The sequence below is a fragment of the Peromyscus californicus genome, unplaced genomic scaffold (assembly GCF_007827085.1).
Source record: "Peromyscus californicus insignis strain IS unplaced genomic scaffold, ASM782708v3 Scaffold_9__1_contigs__length_137607984, whole genome shotgun sequence".
NCBI lineage: Eukaryota > Metazoa > Chordata > Mammalia > Rodentia > Cricetidae > Peromyscus > Peromyscus californicus.
The window spans coordinates 137,192,250-137,219,009 of record NW_026294617.1 but is presented as its reverse complement, the minus strand read 5'-3'; the positions used below and the strand labels follow the sequence as shown (position 1 = coordinate 137,219,009).

The following is a 26,760-nucleotide window of genomic DNA, read 5'->3' as shown; positions in this document are numbered from 1 at the left end:
TGGAATATGTTCATGATCTTTTGAATAGTCCATGGAAGGTAACAGGGATATTAGTCTCCACTTCAGCCCTGGCAACTTCACTCAAGTCTTTGGCATTCAGAATCAGGAGGTATGCAGGCTTTTGTCCAGCTCCGGGGCTCACCACCACGCTCAGAACCACACCTGTTAATTAAGGCAGTTTTGAAATTTGAAATCAGGTCTTAAGATTATTTGGCATTGAGAGTATATAGATAGTAAGGTGGTATTACTTTAACAAATATAGAAAACCATGTGACTTAGCTTGTTCTGGCTTTTCAATTACCTGTCTGTATGACCACTTAAAGGAGTACTGTAAACTCTTTCTTTCTGGCTAACACCACCCCAGGAAGGGGCTGACCTTGTCTTAGTCTCTTACAGCTGCAACCACAGTATCTTAGTACAATGACCAAAGTACGAACTCATCAATGTTGACTAAATTAGTGGACCTGTGTTCTTATCTGTAGTATAAGACTATAGTCTTCGTTCTGTTTACTAGAAAAAAGTTATGATAAAGTAAAAATGTATACTTTAAAACTTTTAAAGCAGAAGAGTCTGTTATAATTTTCAGGACCTATATGTAAGTTTACTTCTTTCAGACAAAATGAAAACATACCTTTTACACTTTTGAATTGTGGGAGGCCAGCTGGGAGACTGGCTCCCATATTTTACCCCAGGGTACTCTTGAAGAGAGAGGGATAAGAGATTCAGATAGAAGGATAGAGGGGAGAGAAACACAAACACAGGATAGCCTTGGGAGAGACTGGATCCCTATCCACCAGCCCCTTCTGTCTCTTCTAAAGGGCTATTTATAGGAATGCCAAGGGGTGGAGCAAAAGACCTCCCCCCAGCACAGCCAAGTGCAGACCCTTTCCACGCACATGGTCAAGTAATTCTCTAATGCAGTGCTGCTAGGTAAAGCAAGCTCAGATCTCACTAGGGAACCTTTGTGGGCCTCCACGTTGAATGAGTGGTATGAATGTAAAAACTATATGTCAGAAAATGGCCCCATAATTATTTATTTCATTCTTCTACAGTTTCTCATATTTTAATAAATTAATCATTCAGACTATAATATTTCCCTGTCCTTCCTTGTATTGATTTTTAAAAGTCATTTTGTTATTTTTATGTGTATGAGTGTTTTGCCTGCATGAATGTCTGGACCTGTATGTCTGGTACTCATAGAGGCCAGTAGAGGGTGCTGGATCACCTGAGTTATAGCTGGTTGCGAGCTATAATGTAGGCACTGGGAATTGAACCCAGTCTTCAACAAGAGCAGTGCTCTTAAACACTGATCCAGCTTTCCACACTCCCTATCATTAATGCTTAATTGAGACTGATGCTATGCAATGCAGTTTTTCAATTATATGCTGAGGCTCTGAATTCTTTGTTAGCCCCGACTTATTAAAACAAAGAAACAAACAAACACTAGAATTCCAGAGCTGCACATTCATTGATGTGCTAGAATATTCTATTTCTCTTATTAGAACTCTATCTGCTTTTTTAGAAATATATTTTGGTCAGGAAAAGCAAACACCTAGAATTCTTGCAGTCACACCCTTTTCTCATCCCTTCCGTTCAGAGCTCCACTATGACACAGAAGGTGTTTTGCTGTGGTTGTTGTTGTTTGTTTGTTTGTTTGTTTTTAATATTAGCAATCAGCAAGACCTGACCACAGATGAAAGTTACTTTCAAAGGAATTCAATTCTTGAGTGCTGTACCATTCACAGTTTAAGAATCACTTTTGAAAATTAGCAAATAATCAGCCTAACCCCTTTCCTAATAACAAACACACGAGTTTCAGCACAAAGAGAAGTTCAGACACATGAATTGATTTCATTACCATCATCCTCTTCCAGGGCTTCTGGATGAGAAACAAAGATGGGTTCAGATGGGTAAGAATCTGGCTCTTGCCACATCCAGATTTCTTTAGTTTTGACATTCAGCTTACAGAGCTGCTTGTGCCCAAGAAAAAGCAATTGGTTAATTAATGAGCTGCTTTACTTGACTAGCACATGACTCAAAGTTATATTGGGTGTTAGTAAGGTGTTTCATTACCTTGTCTGGGACAAAGTGATTCAACCCAAGTCCATACGCATAGGTATAAGGTTTTCCTCCATATTTCTGATAGTTGATTTGAGGAAATTCAAAGGCTTCAAAACGGAACACAGACATAGGAAAACTCAGTCTCTTTAAGTGGAACATCTGTTCCCTTCTCAGTGATGTTTTCTCTATATTATCTTACCTTGACGGGGCCCTGAAAAGAGAACCTCAGGTTCCAGCCAGATGGTCTCATCACTGCACAGAATTGCTGTGGCAGTTGTGTGGGCAAGTGTGACTAAATTCCTGCCTGTGTCAGCCTTAGGAAGAAGATAACAGAGACTTCAGTGAGCAGGGAAGAAAATCCAAGCATCTGTAAATGCAGACTTCTTAAATTTTGCCTCCTCTTTCAGAGGTCATCATGTGGGGAGTAATAACAAAACAAAAAGCAGTCTAGGAGCCTGGCTACTGTAACAGATTTGAAAATCTCTCAGGTGCCATATTGGTAGGTTATAAGTAACCCACTGGAAACATGTTGTTTAGGGTTAAATGTCTGCCTCTACTTGAACGTGATAGCCATATTGATTAGCTTAAAGTCCTGGATAATGGTCTTAGATTCAGAAAAGGTGGCATGTGACACTGTCCTTTCCTAAAACTCCATTCTTCTATGTAGCCAATCAATCAGGCAAATCTGTTTCTTAACAATTTACTTACTTGTGTGTGGAGGGCCAGTTCCCACATTTATTTACCCCATGGACTCTTGAGGAGTGAGGTATAAGAGATAGAAATATAGAGGAGAGGGACAGACCGAAACACAGGATAGCCTCGGGAGGGCCTGGTTCAAAACCCACCAACCCCTTCTGTCTCTTCTAAAGGGCTTTTAAAGGAATGCCAAGGGGTGGAGCAAAAGACCTCCTCCCAGCAGAGCCAAGTGCAGACCATCTCAAACACCTGGTAACTATGCATGTGGTCAAGCCATCCCCAAATGCAGCCCTGCTGCATAAAGCAAGCTAAGAACTCACTAGAAAAACCTTGTGGGCTCCCACACTGTGTGCCAGGTACCATGCTAGGTGCTAGGAGGGCAAAGGATATTTAGGGATTCTCCAAATGTCTATAAATTCTCTATTACAAATACAATTAGCATGACTGAAAATATCTTGGTCATTTGATTACTTCATGAGCACTTATTGAGCATCTCCTGTAGAACATGGATTATATTAGGTGTTGGGGAGACAGCTATAAGAAGGGCTGAAATGGCCACGTGGCATGTGAATGTAGAATTTGAGAAAACACATGAAAGCATTACAATCCAGGACTTTTGTAATGCTCTAGGACAAAGGAGAACATAGGTAGCACTTGCTTGTGGGTAGGAAGGACAGGGTATTACAGTGAGCTCAGAACATAAGGCAGTTAGTGTGTCCTATCAAGTGGGTGGAGGAAACTTTCTGTCTGTTTTAAGGAGTCAAAAAGACAAGGCCTAAGAACAACCTGAAGTTGAAATTTGACTTCAGATTAAAACAAGAACATGATTTTAAAACTCAGGAAGAAACAAGGACTGTCCAGGGAGTAAGGGTGATATAGACCTAGTTAGCATGCTAGGGAATTGTGAATAAGCAGGTATGTGCTGTGGGATGGTCTGTATGTCAAGTGTGTTGCTGATTGGTCAATAAATAAATCACTGATTGGCCAGTGGCCAGGCAGGAAGTATAGGCAGGACAAGGAGGAGAATAAAGCTGGGAAGTGGAAGGCTGAGTCAGAGAGACACTGCCAGCCGCCACGATGAGAAACAGCATGTGAAGATGCCAGTAAGCCACGAGCCACATGGCAAGGTATAGATTAATGGAAATGGATTAATTTAAGCTGTAAGAAAAGTTAGCAAGAAGCCTGCCACAGCCATACAGTTTGTAACCAATATAAGTCTCTGTGTTTACTTGGTCAGGTCTGAGCGGCTGTGGGACTGACAGGTGAGAGAGATTTGTCCTGACTGTGGGCCAGGCAGGAAAACTCTAGCTACAATTGTACCTGTGACAGTGAGAAACAGAAGTTTTGAAACCCTGGTAAGACTGGAAACTAAACCAGAGAAAGCCAGACTGTGGGGCTGGAGTCACAGTCTGGAAGCATTGAGATGGCTTCCTGCTTCTACCCATTCAAAGTTTCTGAAGACTCGGAAGTTTAGGAAAGGTGACACGACTCCATGCAGAAGAAGAGTGAAGAAGAGAGCAATTGAGGAAACGTCAGCTCAGAAATGGCTGAAAAGATACTACACATACAATGGTAAAGCCAAACTGAGTGAAAAGGAAAATGGGACTGAGAACATGAAGGAAAGGCAATAGGAAAGTGATGACACCATACATAGAACTATCATAATCACATCCAACATACACTGTCAAAGGGGCTAGAAAAGCAGCCAAATAGTCTCTCACATCTCCTTTTACCACTGATCTGAATATAGAACACTGATACATCACCCTGACAATGTTAATGAACAGTATCAGCAGTTTTTATTTAGATGCCAGACACTGTGCAATGCATTTGGCATGGACCATATACATTTAGTCCTCATAGCAGGTAAGTCCTATCTTTCCCCCATTTTACATATGAGGAAATTGAGCCTCAGGTGAAGCCCTATGGCAAGAGCACAGAGCTAGGGTGTGCCTCCATCCCAGTTTTAAACCACCTGCTTGGCCAGAAGCTGACTTAGGATCCCAGACCCATGGAGAAGTCACATAGGATCTTAGGGACTCAATTTGTTCATCAGTGAGATGAAGCTGTCCTCAGAGAAAATTAAGGGTTTTGAGGAAGGACTGCTGTGAAAAAGTAGATTAAAAAAATATAGTTTCCGAAGAACAACCAAGATGTCAACTTCTCGAGGATAAAGACAATTATTATCTTCTAGCTAGGATACATGAAAATGACATGTAGTTATGTTGTCAAATAGAAAAACTACTAGGCTTGATTTTTAAAAAGACATTTATCTCTTCACATGTGCATATAATGATATTCAAACATATGTACACAGCTCTTTAAATGATTGCATGAAAACAGTGGGAAACACTCTTGGGTGTATTTTATACTCTCTTCTAGGTATTGAGGGGAATTTCCCAGGAGCAGTGAAGCTTGTGTTCTATTTGGAGATTAACAAATACACTTAATAAGGTATACAGTGTAGCATGAGTTCAGGAACAAAAAATAGAAGAGGGATCCAATGTGTGAGGGAATTTGTGGGTTGAAATTTTAACACGTGATCTGAGTAGGCCTCTTTGTAAAAGTGGCATTTGATACAAAACTCTTAGACGAGGAAACCTGCAATGCATTCAGGCAGGAAGAAAAAGAAACAAAACAAAACAAAATAAATCTTCCAAAGAAAACAAAAACTGCCCAAATCTTGGAGAAGAATGATGCTGAGTATGTTCCAGAAGCACCAGAGATCAGCCTGGTGGTAATTAAGAGAGCTTTGTGGGGAACTAGCGGGTTTAGATTGTGTAAGGCACATGGGTTATAGTGAGGACCTGGGCTTTCACTGTGGATAAATGAGGGGAAGCTACAGAGGGTTTTGAGTAGACAAGGAACACACTGTGATTTATTCTTAAAGAAATCCCTCTGGTTACTATGCTGACTGTAGAGTCGGGTACTTGTTTTGTAAATGTGGGTAATAGTGAAAGATTGGACTCAGCAAAACCAGTTTGTTTTATAGTAGTCCAATCTAGAGAAAATGATTCTAGCTAGACTGGTAACACTGGAGTCAGTGAGACAGGGTATATGGAGTTAACAGTTTCCTGGTGAATGGTGTTTAAAAGTGAGAGAGGCATTGAGCTCAGCACCTTGGTATCTAATCTGAACAATTAAAGGTTGGTATTGTCTCAGAATGTGTGAAATTGTTATAGGTTGGTGCACTTTTTGGTGGGGGCAGATAAGAAATTCAGGTTTTGTTGCTGAATATTAAATGGAAAAGTAGAGGTGGTAGTTATCTTGAATCTTGAGATTCAGAAACAGGGAGAGATGTTATGCAGCCTACTTTAAAATTAAAATAATATGTCAAAGCAGTGAGGACACAAAAAGATAGTATGGGAGCCAGAGACTGAATTATAGGGCCTTCCAGCAAAAGGAAGGTATAGTGGTAGCTTTTTGAGGTAAAATGTGTTGAGAGGACTTGGTGAGGATATTATGTGTATTAATTATGGTTCATTAAGAATAGCAGTGAAGGATAATCTGGAGTGATGTATCTACTGCAAGGAAAGAAAGATTATTTCTGGTTAGGAAGATATTCAGGATATAGGTATGGTGCTGGTGGGTAGTATATGAGGCAGCAGGAATCTGTGATTCTTTTCTGGTTAATTTGTTTCATATAAAGAAAAAGCACCATCAATATTCCACATGAAAGTGGGGTGCGAGGTACAAAAGTGAGGAGAGGAGGTGGAATATTTAACTAGAAAAGTAAAACGATATGTGAAGTTCGGAAACGAAGCAGCAAGATTTGTGGTCAGACATTTAAAGTTGAACCAATTAACATGATTGTGTATTTGCAGCACTTAAATTTAGACTCAGAGGTACAAATACAGAGAGGATAGATAATCTAATTGAACTACAGTATGATTTTTGATAAAGAGGTTAAATAAATGATAATCTACAAGGATGTTCATAATCATTGACCATGAAAGATAAATCGAGTGAAAAGGGAAAGTGAAATTTTCAGGGTAATAAAGGATAGTAAGTGATATGTTCAATGGAAGGAAATTTATAGTAGAAGTGATAGGTAGCAAGGCAGGTAATATTAAAATATAAAAGGTACAGCTAGAGCATTGTCATTGCAGAAGAGCATTCATATTCTAAAAGGGATTATAGCTTCAGACTGTCTACTACCCAATCTGTTCTCCATGCCATTGCCAGAGGGACCCATGTCATATACACATCTCACACCCTTGAACTCCCTAAGTGAGCCCTTACCAATTATATGTTACCCAGAGTCTGATAAAGCCCCTGTACAGTCTCACTCCAATCCATCTTTCCAGCTTGTAACTGGAAGCTTTTCTCCCTGCCCGCTGGTACCCAAATAACCAGTCAGAAGCTTAATATTAATTCCAAACTGTTTGATTTATGGCTCAGGCTTACTGCTAACTAGCTCTTTTATCTTAAATTAATTCATTTCTATTAATCTCTGTATTGCCACTTGTCTCGTGGCTTTACCTGTGTTCCATTACATCTTGTCCACCTACCCTCAGTACTTAGCATCTCCCCTGACTACGCCTTCCTTCCTTCCTGTATCTTTCCTTGGATTTCCTACCTGGTTATAACCTGTCTTGCCATAGGCCAGAGCAGCTTCTTTATTTACCAATGGCAGCGACAGATATTCACAGCATACAGAAAGACCACCCCACAGCACCAGCCTCTTCTCTGCTCACAATGAAGCATCCCAGGGACTCTGTTATACATCTATGTTAAGTCCTGTTTGCTTGTTTTTTGTAAGACACTTTGCCTTTGCAGAAGTTCTTTTTCCTATCTACAGAGCCCAATTTCACCCAACTATCATTCTTTATCAGCTTACTTTTATTAAGCATGTTAAGATATGCTTAAAGGCAAGATGATCACCTTCTAAGTAGGGTTTGCTTTCCTTTGCCTCTGATTTAAGTCTTTGTCTTAGTGTATCTGCCTCAATTCCTTTTGTTCAAGCAGGAGCACATGGATAGAAAGAGTATGTTATATGTTCATGTGTTTACATGAGAACTATATATATTTCTTGATTTTGACTGGTATTTCTAGTTCACTAAAAATTATGGATGTTTCTGATATTATTCTGAAACACAGAAGAGAGAGTCCAAAATGTAGAAGTAAAGAGATGGTTGTGTGGGTTCCAGAAAGCCAACCCTCCAAACATTCATAAGAACCATGTTTTCTATTCTAGATCTGTCATTCTTTCAGTCACAAAGTCCCTTTAAAAGCGTACTTTCTTAGTGGTAGTATAGACCCACTGATTCCTATTGTATTTCATAGATGGGTAATAGCAGGTTCAGAGTGAGCTTCCCTCCAAGTCACCTTGTCTACTTAAGCAGAGTCTCATAGTTGCCTTCAAACTTTTCATTTCCAAAGGAAAGACAAAGTTTTCACATCACAGAGGAAGACATGCCTGGAGCCCAGAAGACCTTTGTTTCAGATGCCATCTACTCTCCACATTATTATTTTTTTTTCTGAAAATCACTCCTCCTTTACAATGTTCACAGATCCCTACTTTCTTTTACCTTATCAAGAGAGTATTTAAGACTCAACTTTGAGTTTCATGATTTTTTAAGGGTTCTTACATATATGTTAATAAATTTGAATGCTATTCTCTTGCCAGTGTGTCTACTGCATTTATTTCAGTTACCAAAACTCTAGAGGAATTTTCTGAATTCCCTCATAACTATCTAACATCATTATTATTTTTGTTGTCTAATGGGCATCTTCAGATTTATAGAAAACCAAATTTCCTTTGTCAATGAACTGAGTCCCTACAAGAATGCTTTCTGATCTTTCATTCTCCATAATTTAAAATTAATTAGAATATTTATAAATCTGACAAGGGATTCTAGGAATCACTGGAACTATAGTCATTAAATATACTTTCAAGGGGATTTTGTGACTGAAAAAGTCACAGATTTAGAATCAAGAAAATTACATCTCATCTGTGTTCTATGAAAATTGTCTTTTCTAAATCATAGCATTTTTTTTCAGCTTCAGTTTCCTCATTTGTAAAATGATAGATTTAGTTAGTATTTTTAAAGCTTCTCTCGGGACTTCCCTTTTACAACACTGGTGAGTGCCCGTCCTTGCCCCAGACCCCATCCCTGGGCACCAGCCACTCCAGGGAAGACCTGCCCAACTCGGCCCCAGGTTCTGGCCACCGGGCAGGCTCCCTGCTAGCCCCACCGGGAAGGATCCCCTTCTCCAAGACCCCTGGCAGACCCTGCAGTCTCCACGCCCTGCCCCCACGCCCATCCGCCTGAGCCCCAAGCCTCTTCCTGAGACTCAGAGGCCGGCCCCCAGCTCCCATCTTGCTCCGGACTTCCCTTTTGGAATACTGGTGAGTACCCTTCCTTGCCCCAGACCCCATCCCTGGGCACCAGCCACTCCAGGGAACACCTGCCCAACTCGGCCCCAGGTTCTGGCCACCGGGCAGGTTCCCTGCTAGCCCCACCGGGAAGGATCCCCTTCTCCAAGACCCCTGGCAGACCCTGCAGTCTCCACGCCCTGCCCCCACGCCCATCCGCCTGAGCCCCAAGCCTCTTCCTGAGACTCAGAGGCCGGCCCCCAGCTCCCATCTTGCTCCGGACTTCCCTTTTGGAATACTGGCAGGTTCCCTGCTAGCCTCACCGGGAAGGATCCCCTTCTCCAAGACCCCTGGCAGACCCTGCAGTCTCCACGCCCTGCCCCCACGCCCATCCGCCTGAGCCACAAGCCTCTTCCTGAGACTCAGAGGCCGGCCCCCAGCTCCCATCTTGCTCTGGACGTCCCTTTTGGAACACTGACTTCCCTTTTGGAACACTGGTCTGTCTGAACCAAGTGTGCGGATAAGGCCAAGAACGAACCACAAGGAGATGGGCAGACGTCAAGGCAGAAATATATACAACAAAATGAATAGCAATACAGCATCACCTGGCCCTAGCCCTCCTCCAACACCTAGACCTGAACATCAGAAATTGGAAGAAGCAGAAGAAAACAGCCTTATGAATGACATCATGAAGAAGCTAGAGGCTTGCGTAGAGGAAAAGACAAAAAAATGTGAAGAACGCTGTAAACAACTAGAGGAAAGGGCAAACAAATTAGAAGAAATCAATAAAGTCCTGGAAGAAAACAATAAAATACTGAGAGAAAATCAAGAAAAATCAATGAAACAAATGAAGGAAACAGTCCAAGACCTGAAAAGGGAAATAGAAAAAATGAAGAAGACACAAACAGAGGGAATGCTGGAAATAGAAAATCTGAGAAAACGATTGGGAACTTCAGATGCAAGTATAATCAACAGAATGCAAGAGATGGAAGAGAGGATCTCTAGCGTTGAAGATACAGTAGAAGAAATACATTCATCAGTCAAAGAAAACACTAAAGCCAACAAAGTCATGAACCAAAATGTCCAAGAAATTTGGGACACCATGAAAAGACCAAACCTAAGAATAATAGGGGTCGAAGAAGGAGAAGAATACCAACTCAAGGGCACAGAAAATATATTCAACAAGATCATAGAAGAAAACTTTCCCAACTTAAAGAAGGAAATGCCTATGAAGATACAAGAAGCTTATAGAACACCAAACAGACTAGACCCCCCAAAAAAGTCCCCTCGCCACATAATAGTTAAACAACTAAACGTACAGAATAAAGAAAGAATATTAAGAGCAGCAAAGGAAAAAGGCCAAGTGACATATAAAGGCAAACCCATCAGAATAACACCCGATTTCTCAATGGAGACTTTGAAAGCCAGAAGAACCTGGACAGATGTAATGCAGACACTAAGAGACCATGGATGTCAACTTAGACTAATATACCCAGCAAAACTTTCAATCACCATAGATGGAGTGAACAAGACATTCCATGACAAAGTCAGATTTAAACAATACTTATCCACAAACCCAGCCCTACAGAAAGCACTAGAAGGAAAATTCCAACCTAAGGAAGTCAGATACACCCTCGAAAACACAGGCAACAGATAAAGCCACAGCAGTAAACCCCAACGTATAGAAGTACCCACACATCACCACCAAAAAATAACAGGAATGAACAATCACTGGTCATTAATTTCCCTCAATATCAATGGACTTAATTCACCTATAAAAAGACATAGGCTTACAGAATGGATACGAAAGCAGGACCCATCTTTCTGCTGCATACAAGAAACACATCTCAAATTCAAAGATAGACACTACCTAAAAATAAAAGGCTGGGAAAAGACTTTCCAATCAAACGGTCTTAAGAAACAAGCGGGTGTAGCCATCCTGATATCCAGCAAAATAGACTTCAAACTAAAATCAATCAAAAGAGATCAAGAAGGGCATTACATACTCATCACAGGAAAGATCCACCAAGATGAAGTCTCAATTCTGAATATTTATGCCCCAAACACAAGGGCACCCACATATGTAAAAGAAACATTACTAAAGCTTAAATCACATATAAAACCCCACACATTAATAGTGGGAGACCTCAACACCCCACTTTCACCACTGGACAGATCTCCCAAATTGAAACTTAACAGAGAAATAAAGGACTTAACTGATGTCATGACTCAAATGGACTTAATCGATATCTACAGAACATTCCATCCTAACAAAAAAGAATATACCTTCTTCTCAGCACCCCATGGAACCTTCTCTAAAATTGACCACATACTTGGCCACAAAACAAATCTAAACAGATACAAAACAATTGGAATAACCTCCTGTGTTCTATCAGACCACCATGGTCTAAAGTTGGATTTCAACAACAACAAAAACTACAGAAAACCTGCAATCTCATGGAAACTGAATAATACCCAACTGAATCACCAATGGGTTAAGGAAGAAATAAAGAAAGAAATTAAAGACTTCCTAGAGATCAATGAAAATGAAGACACCACATATCCAAATTTATGGGACACTATGAAAGCAGTACTAAGAGGGAAATTCATAGCACTAAATGCCCACATAAATAAGTTGGAGAAATCTCACACTAGAGACTTAACAGCATACCTGAAAGCTCTAGAACAAGAAGAAGCACAGTCTCCCAGGAAAAATAGACGCCAGGAAATTATCAAAGTGAGAGCTGAAATCAATAAAATAGAAACAAAGAGAACAATACAAAAAATTAATGAAACAAAGAGTTGGTTCTTTGAGAAAATCAACAAGATAGACAAGCCCTTATCCAAACTAACCAAAAGACAGAGAGAGAGCATCCAAATCAACAAAATCAGAAATGAAAAGGGGGACATAACAACAGACATTGAGGAAATCCAGAGAATTATCAGGTCATACTTCAAAAACCTCTATTCGACAAAACTGGAAAACCTAAAAGAAACGGATAACTTTCTGGATAGGTACCACATACCTAAGTTAAATCAAGACCAGATAAACTATTTAAATAGTCCAATAACCCCTAACGAAATAGAAACAGTCATTAAAAGTCTCCCAACCAAAAAAAGCCCAGGACCAGATGGTTTCAGCGCAGAATTCTACCAGATCTTCAAAGAAGAGTTAATACCAATACTCTCTAAATTGTTCCACACAATAGAAACAGAAGGAACATTACCAAACTCCTTCTACGAGGCTACAATTACCCTAATTCCTAAACCAAACAAGGATACAACAAAGAAAGAGAACTACAGACCGATCTCCCTCATGAACATTGATGCAAAAATACTCAATAAAATACTGGCAAACAGACTCCAAGAACACATCAAAACAATTATCCACCATGATCAAGTAGGATTCATTCCAGGGATGCAAGGGTGGTTCAACATACGAAAGTCCGTCAATGTAATACACCATATAAACAAACTCAAAGAAAAAAACCATATGATCATCTCACTGGATGCAGAAAAGGCATTTGACAAAATCCAACACCCCTTCATGATAAAGGTATTGGAGCGATCAGGAATACAGGGAACATACCTAAACATAATAAAGGCAATTTACAGCAAGCCAACAGCCAACATCAAATTAAATGGAGAGAAACTCAAAGCAATTCCACTAAAATCAGGAACGAGGCAAGGCTGTCCACTCTCCCCATACTTATTCAATATAGTACTTGAAGTTCTAGCCAGAGCAATAAGACAACATAAGGAGATTAAGGGGATACAAATTGGAAAGGAAGAAGTCAAGCTTTCCCTATTTGCAGATGACATGATAGTATACTTGAGCGACCCCAAAGATTCCACCAAGGAACTGATACAGCTTATAAACACCTTCAGCAACATAGCAGGATACAAGATCAACTCAAAAAAATCAGTAGCCCTCCTATATACAAGGGACAAAGAAGCGGAGAAGGAAATCAGAGATACATCACCCTTTACTATAGCCACAAATGACATAAAATACCTTGGGGTAACACTAACCAAGCAAGTGAAGGACCTATATGACAAGAACTTTAAGTCCCTGAAAAAAGAAATTGAAGAAGATGTCAGAAAATGGAAAGATCTCCCATGCTCATGGATAGGCAGGACTAACATAGTAAAAATGGCAATCCTACCAAAAGCAATCTACAGATTCAATGCAATCCCCATCAAAATACCAACACAATTCTTCACAGACCTGGAAAAAATAATACTCAACTTCATATGGAAAAACAAAAAACCCAGGATAGCCAAAGGAATCCTGTACAATAACACAACTTCTGGAGGCATCACGATCCCTGACTTCAAGCTCTACTATAGAGCTACAGTAATAAAAACAGCTTGGTACTGGCATAAAAACCGACATGTGGACCAATGGAATCGAATTGAAGACCCTGACATTAATCCACACACCTATGAACATATAATTTTTGACAAAGAAGCCAAAAGTGCACAATGGAAAAAAGAAAGCATCTTCAACAAATGGTGCTGGCAAAACTGGATATCAACATGTAGAAGGCTGCAAATAGATCCATATCTATCACCGTGCACAAAACTTAAGTCCAAGTGGATCAAGGACCTCAACATAAATCCAGCTACTCTGAACCTGCTAGAAGAGAAAGTAGGAAGTAGTCTTGAACGCATTGGCATAGGAGACTACTTCCTAAATAGAACACCAGTAGCACAGACTCTGAGAGAAACAATCAATCAATGGGACCTCTTGAAACTGAGAAGCTTTTGTAGAGCAAAGGATACGGTCAACAAGGCAAAGTGACAGCCTACAGAATTGGAAAAGATCTTCACCAACCCCACATCTGACAGAGGACTGATATCCAGAATATATAAGGAATTCAAGAAATTAGACATCAAAATGCCCAACAGTCCAATTAAGAAATGGGCTATAGAGCTAAACAGAGAATTCTCAACAGAGGAAACTCAAATGGCCGAAAGACATTTAAGGAACTGCTCAACATCCCTAATCATCAGGGAAATGCAAATCAAAACAACTCTGAGATACCACCTTACGCCTGTCAGAATGGCTAAGATCAAAAACACTGAAGACACCTTATGCTGGAGAGGATGTGGAGCTAGGGGAACTCTCCTCCACTGCTGGTGGGAATGCAAGCTTGTACAACAACTTTGGAAATCAATATGGCGCTTTCTTAGAAAATTGGGAATCAATCTCCCCCAAGATCCAGCTATACCACTCTTGGGCATATACCCAAGAAATGCTCAACCACACCATAAGAGCCCTTGTTCAGTTATGTTCATATCAGCATTGTTTGTAATAGCCAGAACATGGAAACAACCCAGATGCCCTTCAACTGAAGAATGGATAAACAAAATGTGGTACATATACACAATGGAATACTACTCAGCAGAGAAAAACAATGGCATCATGAGGTTTACAGACAAATGGATGGATCTAGAAAAAATCATCCTGAGTGAGGTAACCCAGACTCAGAAAGACAAACATGGTATGTACTCACTCATAGCAAGATACTAGACATGAAACAAGGATGACTTGTCTGCTACTCACATCACCAGGGAGGCTACCTGGAAAACAGGACCCCAAGAAAGACACAGGGATCACCCAATGACAGAGAAATGGAATGAGATCTACATGAACAGCCTGGACATGAGTGGCGGTAATGAAAGGCGAGGGTTGAGGGAAAGAGAGCTTGGGGGAGCGGGAGATCCCAGCTGGATCAACAACAGAGAGGGAGAACAAGGAATAGGAGACCATGGTAAATAAAGACCACATGAGAATAGGAAGAAGCAAAGTGCTAGAGAGGCCCACAGAAATCCACAAAGATACCCACACAACAGACTGCTGGCAGTGGTCGAACTGACCTACTCTGGTGATGGGATGGCCAAACACCCTAATTGTTGTGCTAGAAACCTCATCCAACTACTGAGGGATCTGGATGCAGAGATCCATGACTAGGCCCCGGGTGGATCTCTGGGAGTCCAATTAGCGAGAATTGTTGAGACCAAGGTTGGATAAAGCACAGGGACAAATAGCCAAATGAATGGAAACACATGAACTATGAACCAATGGCTGAGGGGTCCCCACTGGATCAGGCCCTCTGAATGGATGAGACAGTTGATTGGCTTGATCTGTTTGGGAGGCATCCAGGCAGTGGGACCAGATCTTGTGCTCATTGCATGAGTTGGCTGTTTGAAACCTGGGGCCTATGCAGGATTGTTTGGCTCGGCCTGGGAGGAGGGGACTAGACCTACCTGGACTGAGTCTACCAGGTTGACCTCAGTCTGTGGGGAAGGCTTTGCCCTGGAGGAGATGGGAATGGGGGGGGTTGGGGGGAAGGTGAGGGGGACGGGAGGGGGGAGAACAAGGGAATCCGTGGCTGATATGTAGAACTGAATTGTATTGCAAAATAAATTAATAAAAAAAAAAAAAAGCTTCTCTCAGTTCTGAAATTTCAAGTTTATATGTATAAATATGACAGTTTCCAAGAGAGATGAAACACACTTTATATGTGAAATCCTTGTAAAGGAAGTTACCTTGTTAATTGTCAAAGGAAGTACGTATCTCCTCACTTCAGGCTGAGGAGCCTTCATGGCATTTCTTTTCACTTCTTCCCAGTTCTCACGCAAATTGGCTAAATATAAGTAATTATAAACAAATTCAAACCTGTGAAAACAAGAAATCAAGCATGAACACAATTACAAATAACTTGTCTTGTTTTGTTTTGAAGCAGGGTCCAATGTAACACAGGCTGGCCTTGAAGTTAAGATCTTCCTGTCTCTTCCTCCTAAATGCTGAGATTTAAAGCATGCACCACCACATCTACCAATTACAAACAATTTTAGAGGTAATTCATGACTTTGAAAGCACATATGTCTGGTTGTTATTTAGGCCACAACCCAGGCTGCTATAGATAAAAAAGAACCACTTCCTTCTCCTATTCACTGAGTTGAAAATTAAGAGGTCTGCCTCATGGATATGTTGCAGTAAGAGCAGCCTATATAATTGTTGTTCTTCTTCATTGTCTCCACTTTGTGTCTTTAGGAATCAATGCATTTTTAATTTATTCTCTAGCCTGAGAATAGCATGTCTGCTTCTCTTATTCAGAATGACGGAGGGAGGGCATCTTATAGAGCTTGTGCAGTTTAAAGGTACTTTCCAAGTCACAGAACCTTCTATTTTAAGGTCTGGTTCAGATCCAGTTGGTTTTTATTATTTAGTAGAGTTCTGATGTTCAGTCTATTTCTGATTTTCTAAATTCTGATCATTTTCAGTTACACTTTTTACCATTTCATACCACTCCTCTTTGCCCCCTTTCACATTAAACAACAAGGGCTTGTGCCTCTATTAAAGCATTTTGTTTCCAGAAGAAATTGGACATAGGACACTTATCCAACATATTTTCTTACCCTTTCCAGCAACAAAGATCCACAATCAGAAACCCGTTGTCTTCATAAGTATTGATATGATGAAAGAGATTGAAAGGGGAGGTCCTGTATTTATTATTGAAGTATTTTCTTCTTTTTTTGTCAGCAACATGAAGCCAAACCTGGAAAAGTAGGAAAATACTTTGATAAATTTATAAAAAATAAAATATTTTCCTCAGTATCACAACTTAACAAATGAATAAATGAATCAGACATACCCCCATGCTTTCGTTGGACTCAAAACAATCCATGTAGTTCGCTCCCCAAAGACTCCACGAAGAAAGGAACTTGAAAAGATTAATTTTGACTGGAGTCTCCACAAAAACAATATAGTTTGGAGTTAGACCAAAACTGTTCAGAAACACAAATGGGCTTGTAAATGAGAGGGCCAGTTCTCGGTTACAAAGAAATAGGTCTATACAAGGTATATTTAGTTACTCAGATCTACAATACTTATATGAAATAATTAGCTTTAAACCTAGTTTTCTACAAGAAACTGTCCTGATCATGTAGACAAAGGATAAATTTAAATTTGAGCCATTCTTTGAATTACCTGTGTACATAAGATGGCTTGAACCGATCACTGCAGGGGAACTGTACAACAATCTCTGACTTGTTTATTGGGTCTTCCTTGTCTGAAATAAAGTGGTTTTAAAGGCTTTTGATCATCATCATCATCATCATCATCATCTTCTTCTTCGTCGTCATCATCATCATATTTAAAACAGCTTATACAAGCAAAAATACATTTTCAGATGTGGATCTTTTTTTGGAGCTTGTTTTCATCTCCTCAGTTACTGGACTATCTTAGTGGAATTTTATGTTGTTAAGGGGGTTTTGAGAAAGGGTTGGTTACCTAAAGGTCCCACTAAGTTCCTTTTGGGGTAAAGACAAAAATTTGTACATCTTACAAAGAAGATTCACTCAAGAAAGTGAAGTGACAGATGGAGAACAAGGAGCCATCGACATACTGTCAGATAAAGAACTGCAGGAGAGGACAAGAGAGTCCAGCTGAGGGTCCTGGACAGAAAGTCACAAGTACAGACCTGGGGGCATCTGATGGGATGGAAGTAAGTTATAGATTGACAAGAAAGCCAAGATACACCAGCCACAGATCGAATTAAAGAACAAATATCCCAAACTTAATTTTAAAAGACAAAATTGCTCCTATTGAGGGCACAGGAGAAGTTCACTTTTTATAAGCTCTTGGGGGTCTCCTTCCCTCAGGCTTCCCTCTCTTTTCTGATTGGTCCTAGCCCAGGTATCCTCCCTTCAATAGGCTCTTATCCTTTGACCTGTCATTTACAGTCTGAAACAGTTTCTGTCTCTTCCAGGGAGGGGGAGCCTCCCCCTCCCTGGAAGCACCAAGTTGCTCTTCTTTAAGAGGCCCATCTTGTTTCTCAGATCTGTCCATATTCTGCTGACTTCCCTTCACTGTGAAGATACCCTAACCCAGGAAAATCCTAACAGCAGCAAATTTTTAAAAAATGCATAAGGAAGAGTACTATGGAGTCACATCTTAGGACAAGTGGAAGTCAGGTTTAAGTCCAGAGAAGTAAATCAGCATTTTAGTGTGGGCAAGACCCCCTCATGGTATTGCAAAATTCCTTAAAACCGTAGTATGGATGAGCGATATCAACAGTTCTGTCCAGTAAGTATTATGCATACTAAAGTTCATGCATGAGAAAATAATACAAATGACTTCTTAAATCATGACAATGAACTCATTCCCAAAATTTCTCAGTCTGCCTAAAGAGGAACTCAATATTTTGCTTGGTATATGAATAAGTGCTCAATAAATGTTTCATAAATATAAATTCAAATGACATTTAAATACACATATGCACTAGATCTTGAAAATTGTAGAATAGAACTTAGTCCCTTGTTTTCTGGATTTTAAAGCCATCATTGTCTATTGTCCTGCTTCTGGACATTAGTCATCTAGAAGGATAGGAATGAGAGCAAGTCTTATTAAGCCCAATAATAATCCTGATACTATAATCTGTATCCTATATTTCTAGTATTTTTGAGTGACTCACTTGTTTGTAGTGGAGGGATCTTAACAATGTTGTAGGCAACTGAAAAATTTTTCCCAAAGCAGTTGCCAATATTGTAAACAGTTCCATCACTTTCAATATGTGGATGAGCAGTGGCGCCATTGACTGAGACATAGTTGCAAAGATCAACCTGTGGAATGAGAAATAAGTCTTGGGGGTCCTGTCAGCTTCAGTTGTACACTATGAGCAGGGTACTGGGTATAGTATTGACGCTGAGGTTGTCAGTAAACTAATGGCAGGATATCCAAACTCCTTTCTTCTATCTCTTTGAAAAAAAATTACATTAATGTTATTTATAGTCCTGAATTCCATGACTGATCTCCTAGACAGCCCTTATCTCCTTTGTACTCCCATTTCCAAGTAAACAAGTTAAAAATTTTAAAGTATAACTGCTTATATAATTTCTTTAAGCAAAGATTTTCAATAACTTTCCATCAGGAAAACAGTTTATTTCAAATTTCTAGTCTATTATTTAACCTTTCAGATTTACCCAACAGTGTGCCACGGCTCTCTTTGAAACTACTTACACTTCAAGATGACTAGTTCTCAGTTTAAATATTGCCCCCTACCTGAAATATCTGAGCCATTTTTGAATTACAAAGTGATCAAAGACATTTCTGGTATTTAGCAGACAAGGTCAGGACCATCAAGCCTCTACAGTGTATGGGACAGCCCTACAGTGAAGGGCCTTATCCTGCCCAAAGCTTCCACAGAGAACTGTGACAGGTCTAGTTTAAAAAGATTATTCACAGTCTCTGCAAACATATCCCTTATTTCTCCATCTCTGTATCTTTGATAACACAACCCATTATTCTAGAATGTTTTTTGACCAAATTTACTGAAGCTACATGTATTCAGAAAGTATATAAGAGTTCAAACTTTGATCCCTTTCTCCACCCTAAACAAGAACCTTGAGACATATTTCTGTATCTGTTTTCCTTAGGTTTACATTTTCTTAAAAGATTCACCACATTATGAATCCTTCTATTGGGTGTCTCTTTGATTTCCCCATCTAGAGGTTAAGCTTGCTAAAGACAAGCACAATACCTTGCAAAATATGTTAACACATACTGGTTGAGACTGTGTGCCTATTTTAAGATATAGTCATGAAGACTGCATAAGTTCTCAGCAAAGTGTGTCATTTTCTAATATTTTGGTTAATACTATTCCATTTAAAATATATCTTTATTTCTAATAAAAAGTGTCTACAAAGGACAAACTGGTGCAACACGGTTGCCTAGAACCATCAATGGCAGGTTTTCAATATTAAAAGGTATAATTTTGAACACTGGTATTTATATCTTATAGGTCAGAGACAGTGCTATATTGATATATTCCTTGTATCTTACAAAAGTTTTTGATACATGGAAAAGTCTCAGAAAATATTTGTGTTACAACTGAATGAATGTTAGTTGTTTTAAGTGGTTTCCTCCCATCTATCTTAGTATTTAAAATGTCATAGATTAAGAAGTAAATTTTACCATCCATATGTTATATGTCTAGCAGTTGGTGACCAGCAAGAAGTTGAAACTTAATCTGCTCATGTTCTTTCTGTTGAATTTATCCTAATGTTTTAATTCCCAGTTCCCAATTTTATGTGCTTGAGCAATATTCCTTGAGCACAGCCTCCTACCTGCTTAATTGTCTCCAGGGTCTCTGGGTTAATTTTTGTAATAAAGTTGGTCTCTGTACAGGCATAGTAATCTTCTCCCACTGGGTAGATATTTACAAGGGCATTGTCAGTAACCTCCACTCCTCGAAAGTAAGAAAAAAACCTACAGAAGTAAATGATTTTTCCAGTTCAATAACTTTTAAGTTACATGAACAAAAAAGGGCTGATATAAAATGCAATTTGGTTTTATTAACCTGGAAAATATATTCTTGCAGGGGTCTGGGAAAGCACAGGTGCCAAATTCTGTTATGACAATCCTCTTCTCAGTCATTGCCCGAACATAAGCATCAGTGCGGATGAATCTGAAGGACATTGAGAAACGAGGAAAGGATACATTCATACAGGACACGTGAAAATACTCAATGTGTTTTCATCAAATTGGAAACATGAACTCAAAAAGAATAGGGAGAACCATCAGCTCCTTTTATTGGGATAACCAAAAAAGGAATGAGCTTAATTAAATTGAGTCCTCTAAACCTAACTGTGATTGATAGGGAAACTGAGGTGCCAAAAGTTAAGTGGCTGATATATGTGATTACAACCATGGCCAGAGTTAGAAAAAGTGAATGTGTCATATCATACCAGAACCCCACAATGTGGTGGGTAGTTTTCATCAACTTGACATAAAGTAGAGTTTTTGGGAAAAAGTGAACTTTAATTGAGAAGATGCCTTCATCTTCCTCCAACCCTCCAGATTGCCTATAGAAATACATGGGACATTAATTTTTTTTAATTAATGATTGATGTGGGAGAATCCAGCCCACACTGAATAAGTGGTAATAGAAAGCAGGCTGAAGGCTGGAGTGATGGTTCAGCCATTAAGATCATTGGTCACTCTTCCATAGGACTTGGATTCAATTCCCAGGACCCATGTGGTGGCTCACAACTGTAATTCCAGGGGATCTGACACCCTCTTCTGGCTTCTGCAGACAATGCATGAATCCAGTACATAGATATACAAGCAGGCAAACATAAACATGAAATAAAATTTCCAAAAACTTTTTTAGAAAGAAAGCAGAGAGAGGGGCAAAGAGGAGGAAGAGGAAAAGAGAGAGAGGGAAAAGAGAGAGAGAGAGAGAGAGAGAGAGAGAGAGAGAGAGAGAGAGAGAGAGAGAGAGAGAGAGAGATGCAAACCAATAGGCAGTATTCTTCCATGGTCTCTGCTCCATTTCCTCAATCATTCCTGACTTGACTTCACATCCTGACAAACTGTAAAGTGTAAGATGAAATAAACCCTTTCCTTCCCAAGTTGCTTTTGGCCATGTTTTTTTATTACAGAAACAGAAAACAAACTAGGACACATGGGTACTTCACACATGTTACTCATCACATTATAGGACACAATGTGCTGGGTTATGTTCCTTTCATTATCCCTCTGACCTTGTGTTTCTCTTTAATTTTAGAATTTATTGTATACTTTAAAACTTAGTTGTTATTGAATTTTATCTCTTCCACAAGCTGATTGGCTGAGCCATTTCCCAGACTACCTGGCAAATGCTGCCTAAGGTTTGTCACATGAGGGCAAAGTAAGTTCTGATTTTGTGTGTTTATGACGAGGAGTATATATGAATGTATACACTAGAAGGTATACAAAAACTTTGCCTAAACTCCAAAATTGCTTTGCTAGAAAAATTTATGCTTGGCAGGCTCTGCTTCTATTTTGTCACTGTTCAAATCCTATTTCCAGTTTCCCCTTACTCTTCCTTTGATGTCTCTTCAAAATGCTTGAAATTCGTGGTGACCATACCACTAGCAGGCTGGAACATTCAAATAGGAATCAGGGTATTTACTGTGTTGGTGTGGGGGCTTTTTGGAATGATGGCTTTATCAATAACTATTGTTGTTATTATTATTAAAATTATTATTTCTATTATTATTATGTGCTGTGGGATGTCCTGTATGCTGTAAACATATGTTGCTGTGATTGATTGATAAATAAACACTGATTGGCCAGAAGCCAGGGAGGAAGTACAGGTGGGACTAGCAGAGAGGAGAATTGGGGGAACAGGAAGGTGGAGTATGGGAGACACCAGCCTGCCATCCAGGGAGCAACATGTAAAGGCAACAGGTAAAGCCACGGAACAAGTGGCAACATATAGGTTAACAGAAATGGGCTGAGTTAAGTGTAAGAGCTAGTCAGTGGTAAGCCTGAGCTAATGGCCCAGCAGTTTAATTAATATAAGTTTCTGAGTGATTATTTTATAAGTGGTTGTGGGCTCCATGGTACTGGGCAGGACTGGAGAAAACTCCAGCTACAATTATGTGTATTATATTTGGCCTGCATGTATGTCTGTGTACTACATGTGTGCCTGTTACCCACAGAGGCCAGACAGGGGCATCAGATCTCCTTGGTCTGGGGTTGCAGACAGTGTGAGCTGCAGCTGCCATGGTGTGAGAATGGAATTCTGGGTCCTCTGCTAGAGTAGCTGCTGAGCCATTGCTCTAGCCCTTTAGCCAATAACTCTTGTTAAAAATTTTTCTGTCTCTGTCTTTCTCTGTGTTGCTCCTCTCTCTACCCCTCCCATGTCTCTTCTCTGTCTGGTATTTCTGTGACATATTTGGTCCCTTCCTCCTTTGTGGCACCCTTTCTCTTTCTCAGTTCTTAAAAAATTTTAAACACTGGTGTGTGTGTGTGTGTGTGTGTGTGTGTGTGTGTGTGTGTGTGTGTACATGTACCCTGGAACATATGCATGTGCCACTGAATGCATAGAGTTCAGAGACAACTTGCTGGAGTCAGTTTTCTTCTACTATGTGGGAACTAAACTCAGGTAGTCAGACTTAGTGGCATGTAAGGCTTATCTACTGAACCATCTCACAGGCCACTTTCTCAGATCTTTCTGATGATAAAAAAAATGAACCAAGATAAACAGTAGTCTAATAATTACAACAGTAACAGCAGCTTTTGCTTCTACTGCATTCTTGCTACTCATTTAGTCATGAGTAGATTCTACTATTTCTTTCATTTTATAGATGACCAATAAAAGAATTAAAAGCCAGTTTCTTGCCAGAAGTCATCAGTGAAGACAAGCAGTGCCTGGTGGATTCAGGATTTGAAAACAGCCGTGCTTGGCTCTGAGCTCTTGAGCCTATCCTGTTTTAGCATATATATGGACCTTGCAGATATACAGACGTCCATAGACCATGAAGAAAGAAGAAAGAAATGAGTTTGGAGGTCTGCTCTGTGTTCAGGAAGATGAAAGTTCACACAAGGGGAAAGGCTCCACTGAGATAGGCTCCACTCTGGTGAGGACAGCCATGAAATAGTGATGACTTACCTCCTATGGTATGTGACTTGGCCCTCCTTAAAGTCAAACTTGTGCAAAAGAGCTTGTCCATCAAACAGGTGATAGAAGGGCTCAGATCCAACTTCAAAGAGCCCTGGCCCACATCGAAGGAGACTGCCAGCAAGCCAGAGGGGAATTCTACCTGCAGCAAAGTGAGATAGCAAGTGGTAACACTTACTAGATTCCCCAGGTGCCTGTCCATTTGTCATTTCTCAGCTTACCTTTGGATGGAACATCAGGCTTTCTTATGCAATTTGGTGGATTGAAAAGTAGAGGGAGTAAGGGTCAAAATATTATAACTAGGAATGTTGATATGGTGACATAAAATTTTTTATTTTAAATTTTGAGACAGGATTCCACTGCGGCACCTTTGATGGCCTGTACCCAGTTTATAGACCAAGCTGGCCTCAAACTCAGATTCATCTGCCTCTATGTCTTGAGAGCTGAGATTAAAGGTGTGCACCACTGTACCTATGTAGAAAAACTTTTTAAATGAAGCAACAGGAATGTTGAGTTTTTAAAATCTAAAACTCCCATTTCTCTTGAGGTATGAATCAGCACCCTTGATGAAATTCTTCGTCTGTGGCAGAAAAGGTACAAGGCTAGGTGTTAGGGTCTGAACTCAGATGAGGAACAATCCTGGGGATTTCCATCTTCCACAGTGAGGCTTGGTCTGTCCTCTTATCACTAAAAAAAGTACAACATGTTTGCTCATTTCTTACCAGGTCTTTATTTTCAAACAAGTAAGATTGAAGACTACAAATCAAGGTCAATAGCCTACAGGACTAAAAACTGAAAGCATGCACATTTTGATACCAGAGCTAGATTGTTGGCACAACCATCCAGCTGAGGAGCACTGACTTCTCTTTTATAGAGCAGGAAGCAGGGAAAAGACTTGCCCAAGCACTGGCATTTCCCATAGCATCCTGTTATAACTAGCAAGGCCTCGCTGAATCACAAGGGGTCTTCAGACAGAGCTGTCTATTGCTTACTTGGTGTCTAAAACTGGGTTAGTAATTCTACTTAAATTACCTCTTAGTCTTCACAATATCCCCACAAAATAAATGTTGGTCTTTAGAAAGTGAAGGAATTGAGGTAAAAATAATTAAGCTACTGATAGGAACCTCAGATGGTGAAATAATAGGGTTGTAGCAACACTGCCACCTGCAAGTGCTTCTGATGTAATAGGCATGACACCACTTCCTTTCAATGCAAAACTATCAGACACTTGTCACTAGACTCTCATTTAAGACCTTTGTTGGACAGACACTTATAAGACATTTTCTATGGTGAGCATTGAACAAGGGACTTTCAGATTGAAGATGACAAAGGTATAGTCTTTATTCTCAAGGAATTTCAGTTAAATAATATCTATCTACACTGTGGAAGTAGAGTGGAGGTAAATGAGAGAAGATGAATTCTTATTATTAAAACCTGAAGTTCAAAAACAACATCAGAAGCTATCCTCAAAGCCCTGAATGTCTTACATTTGTTTTTCCATTTTACTCTTCATTTTTCTTACAGGTTCAGATCCCTCCATTTTTTCAAAAATTATTCACTCTGTGTATATGTGTATGGGCATGTGCCAAAGCAAGTATTTGGAGGTAAGAAGGCAACTTGGAGTTGGCTTTCTACATGTGGGTTTGGAGTCAAACTCAGGTTTATCTAGTTTGGTGGCAAGGACCTTTAACTTTACCTGATGAACTGTCTTACCTGCCTCATGTCTAATTTTTTTTCTAATGAATTAACAAGTCTTGGGCTAGTAAGAACTCACTAGTTACACTAGAGTGGTATTCAGGTTTATTTGATTTACTTTTACTTAGCAAAACATTTTAGAGAAAGACAAAACAAATGAGCTCCATATTCCCTTTCCTGTATTGTGGAAACAACCAGCACTGAGAGACCTGAATGAATATGAAACTTGAGAAAAATGATCTTGACAGAATAGAAAGATTTCAGAAGTGTTAAACTGTGGTGGCCTGAACCCAGTACTCAGAGGCTAAAGCAAGAGGGTGTCATGTTTTACAACAACCTAGGCTATACAGCAAGACTCCAGTTTAGAAAACACAACAAGCAAGCAAAGATCAATGAAACTAACCTGTGACATGAGCTGTTAGTGGTGAGGACAGTTCTTCCACAGTTTCAAATAGCTTCTTGTAGCCACCAGCAGGATGTTCAATTCTGAAATGTGGGGGTAATAGAAAAAAGCCTAGGTTTATTCTCAAAGAGTCCCAGGGGTCAGAGGTAGTGCTCTTGGAGAATGGTGCTTTAAGGACACTTTCCAGTTTGGCTGCAGCCCAGCCTACTTAGGGTTTTATGAGATGTTCCTCAGGCCCTTCCTTTCATGTCAAGGAGAATATCCTCACTTTTAATAACAGTGGCCATATGGTTCTAATCCTACTTTATGCAGTTTTTCATGCTCCTGAAGACATATCAACTAGTCTTGCTGTACTCACTTCTCTTCCTGAATTGTGACACCCACAGGTTCTTCTCAAGAATTTAGAGACACACAACTGAGGCATCTCTGACCTTCTCATGGACTCATTCAGGATCAAGTGCACCATCCTTAGTTATTCATCATACTATGCTATTAGTTCTTCCCAACATCTCATGTCTCTACCAATTCTCAAGGGCTATAGTACTTTCAAAAAGTAGATCAAAAGATTCAGGTCCTGTACTGTTTTGTGTGGGCCTATTTCTTATGTCTTATCTTTGCTTCTGTTTTATAACTTCTTAAAGTGCAGTCCTGACTAGACCTCCTAATTATAACTACTTTTTATCAATCACTTATCATTAAACATTTTACAAAAAGAATTTCATATTGTACTTGAGCATTTAAATCTCTCAACACCACAGTAGGGTAAGTAGTATTATGATATTACTTCAGAAGTTGGAAAAATCTTTAAGAATTAGATAATTTAGACTTAAAAGTTTATGTAATTTGCCAAAGACACACAGGAATAAAATGACCAGACAAGACACAATGCTTATCTCTGTGTTCACAACTGCCTTCCAGGCCCATTGCAATTTGTACAGATCTCACCACCATCTGAATGTGAACTTTATATATTCAGTTTGCTGCAGGAAAAAGTGTCTCCAGCTAGGCCCAAGGGCCTTCTTAAGCAAGCCACCACCCAATTCTATCTCTCTAAAACAACCTGAAATACTCCATTTACCACAAAGGCACAATACAAGCTCTCTCAGGGATACTTACTGGATAGACAT

General features: G+C 39.8%; 1 protein-coding gene across 2 annotated transcripts; it reads right to left on the bottom strand.

The window, feature by feature from the left end:
- Window positions 1–10: 10 nt before the first annotated feature.
- Window positions 11–26,760, bottom strand: Rpe65 (retinoid isomerohydrolase RPE65). 2 transcript variants are annotated; one of them, XM_052731081.1, is made up of 14 exons: window positions 26,750–26,760; window positions 25,634–25,716; window positions 23,527–23,677; window positions 20,446–20,553; window positions 20,213–20,354; window positions 18,562–18,709; window positions 17,076–17,157; window positions 16,741–16,873; window positions 16,505–16,644; window positions 15,632–15,761; window positions 2,261–2,375; window positions 2,074–2,168; window positions 1,859–1,970; window positions 11–162 (listed from the first exon to the last, which is right to left on the bottom strand). In XM_052731081.1, exons 1-14 carry the CDS (start codon window positions 26,758–26,760, stop codon window positions 11–13), a joined length of 1,602 nt encoding a protein of 533 aa, XP_052587041.1. The 2 variants fall into 2 exon arrangements, with proteins under 2 accessions (XP_052587041.1, XP_052587042.1); XM_052731082.1 differs by lacking the exon at window positions 20,446–20,553.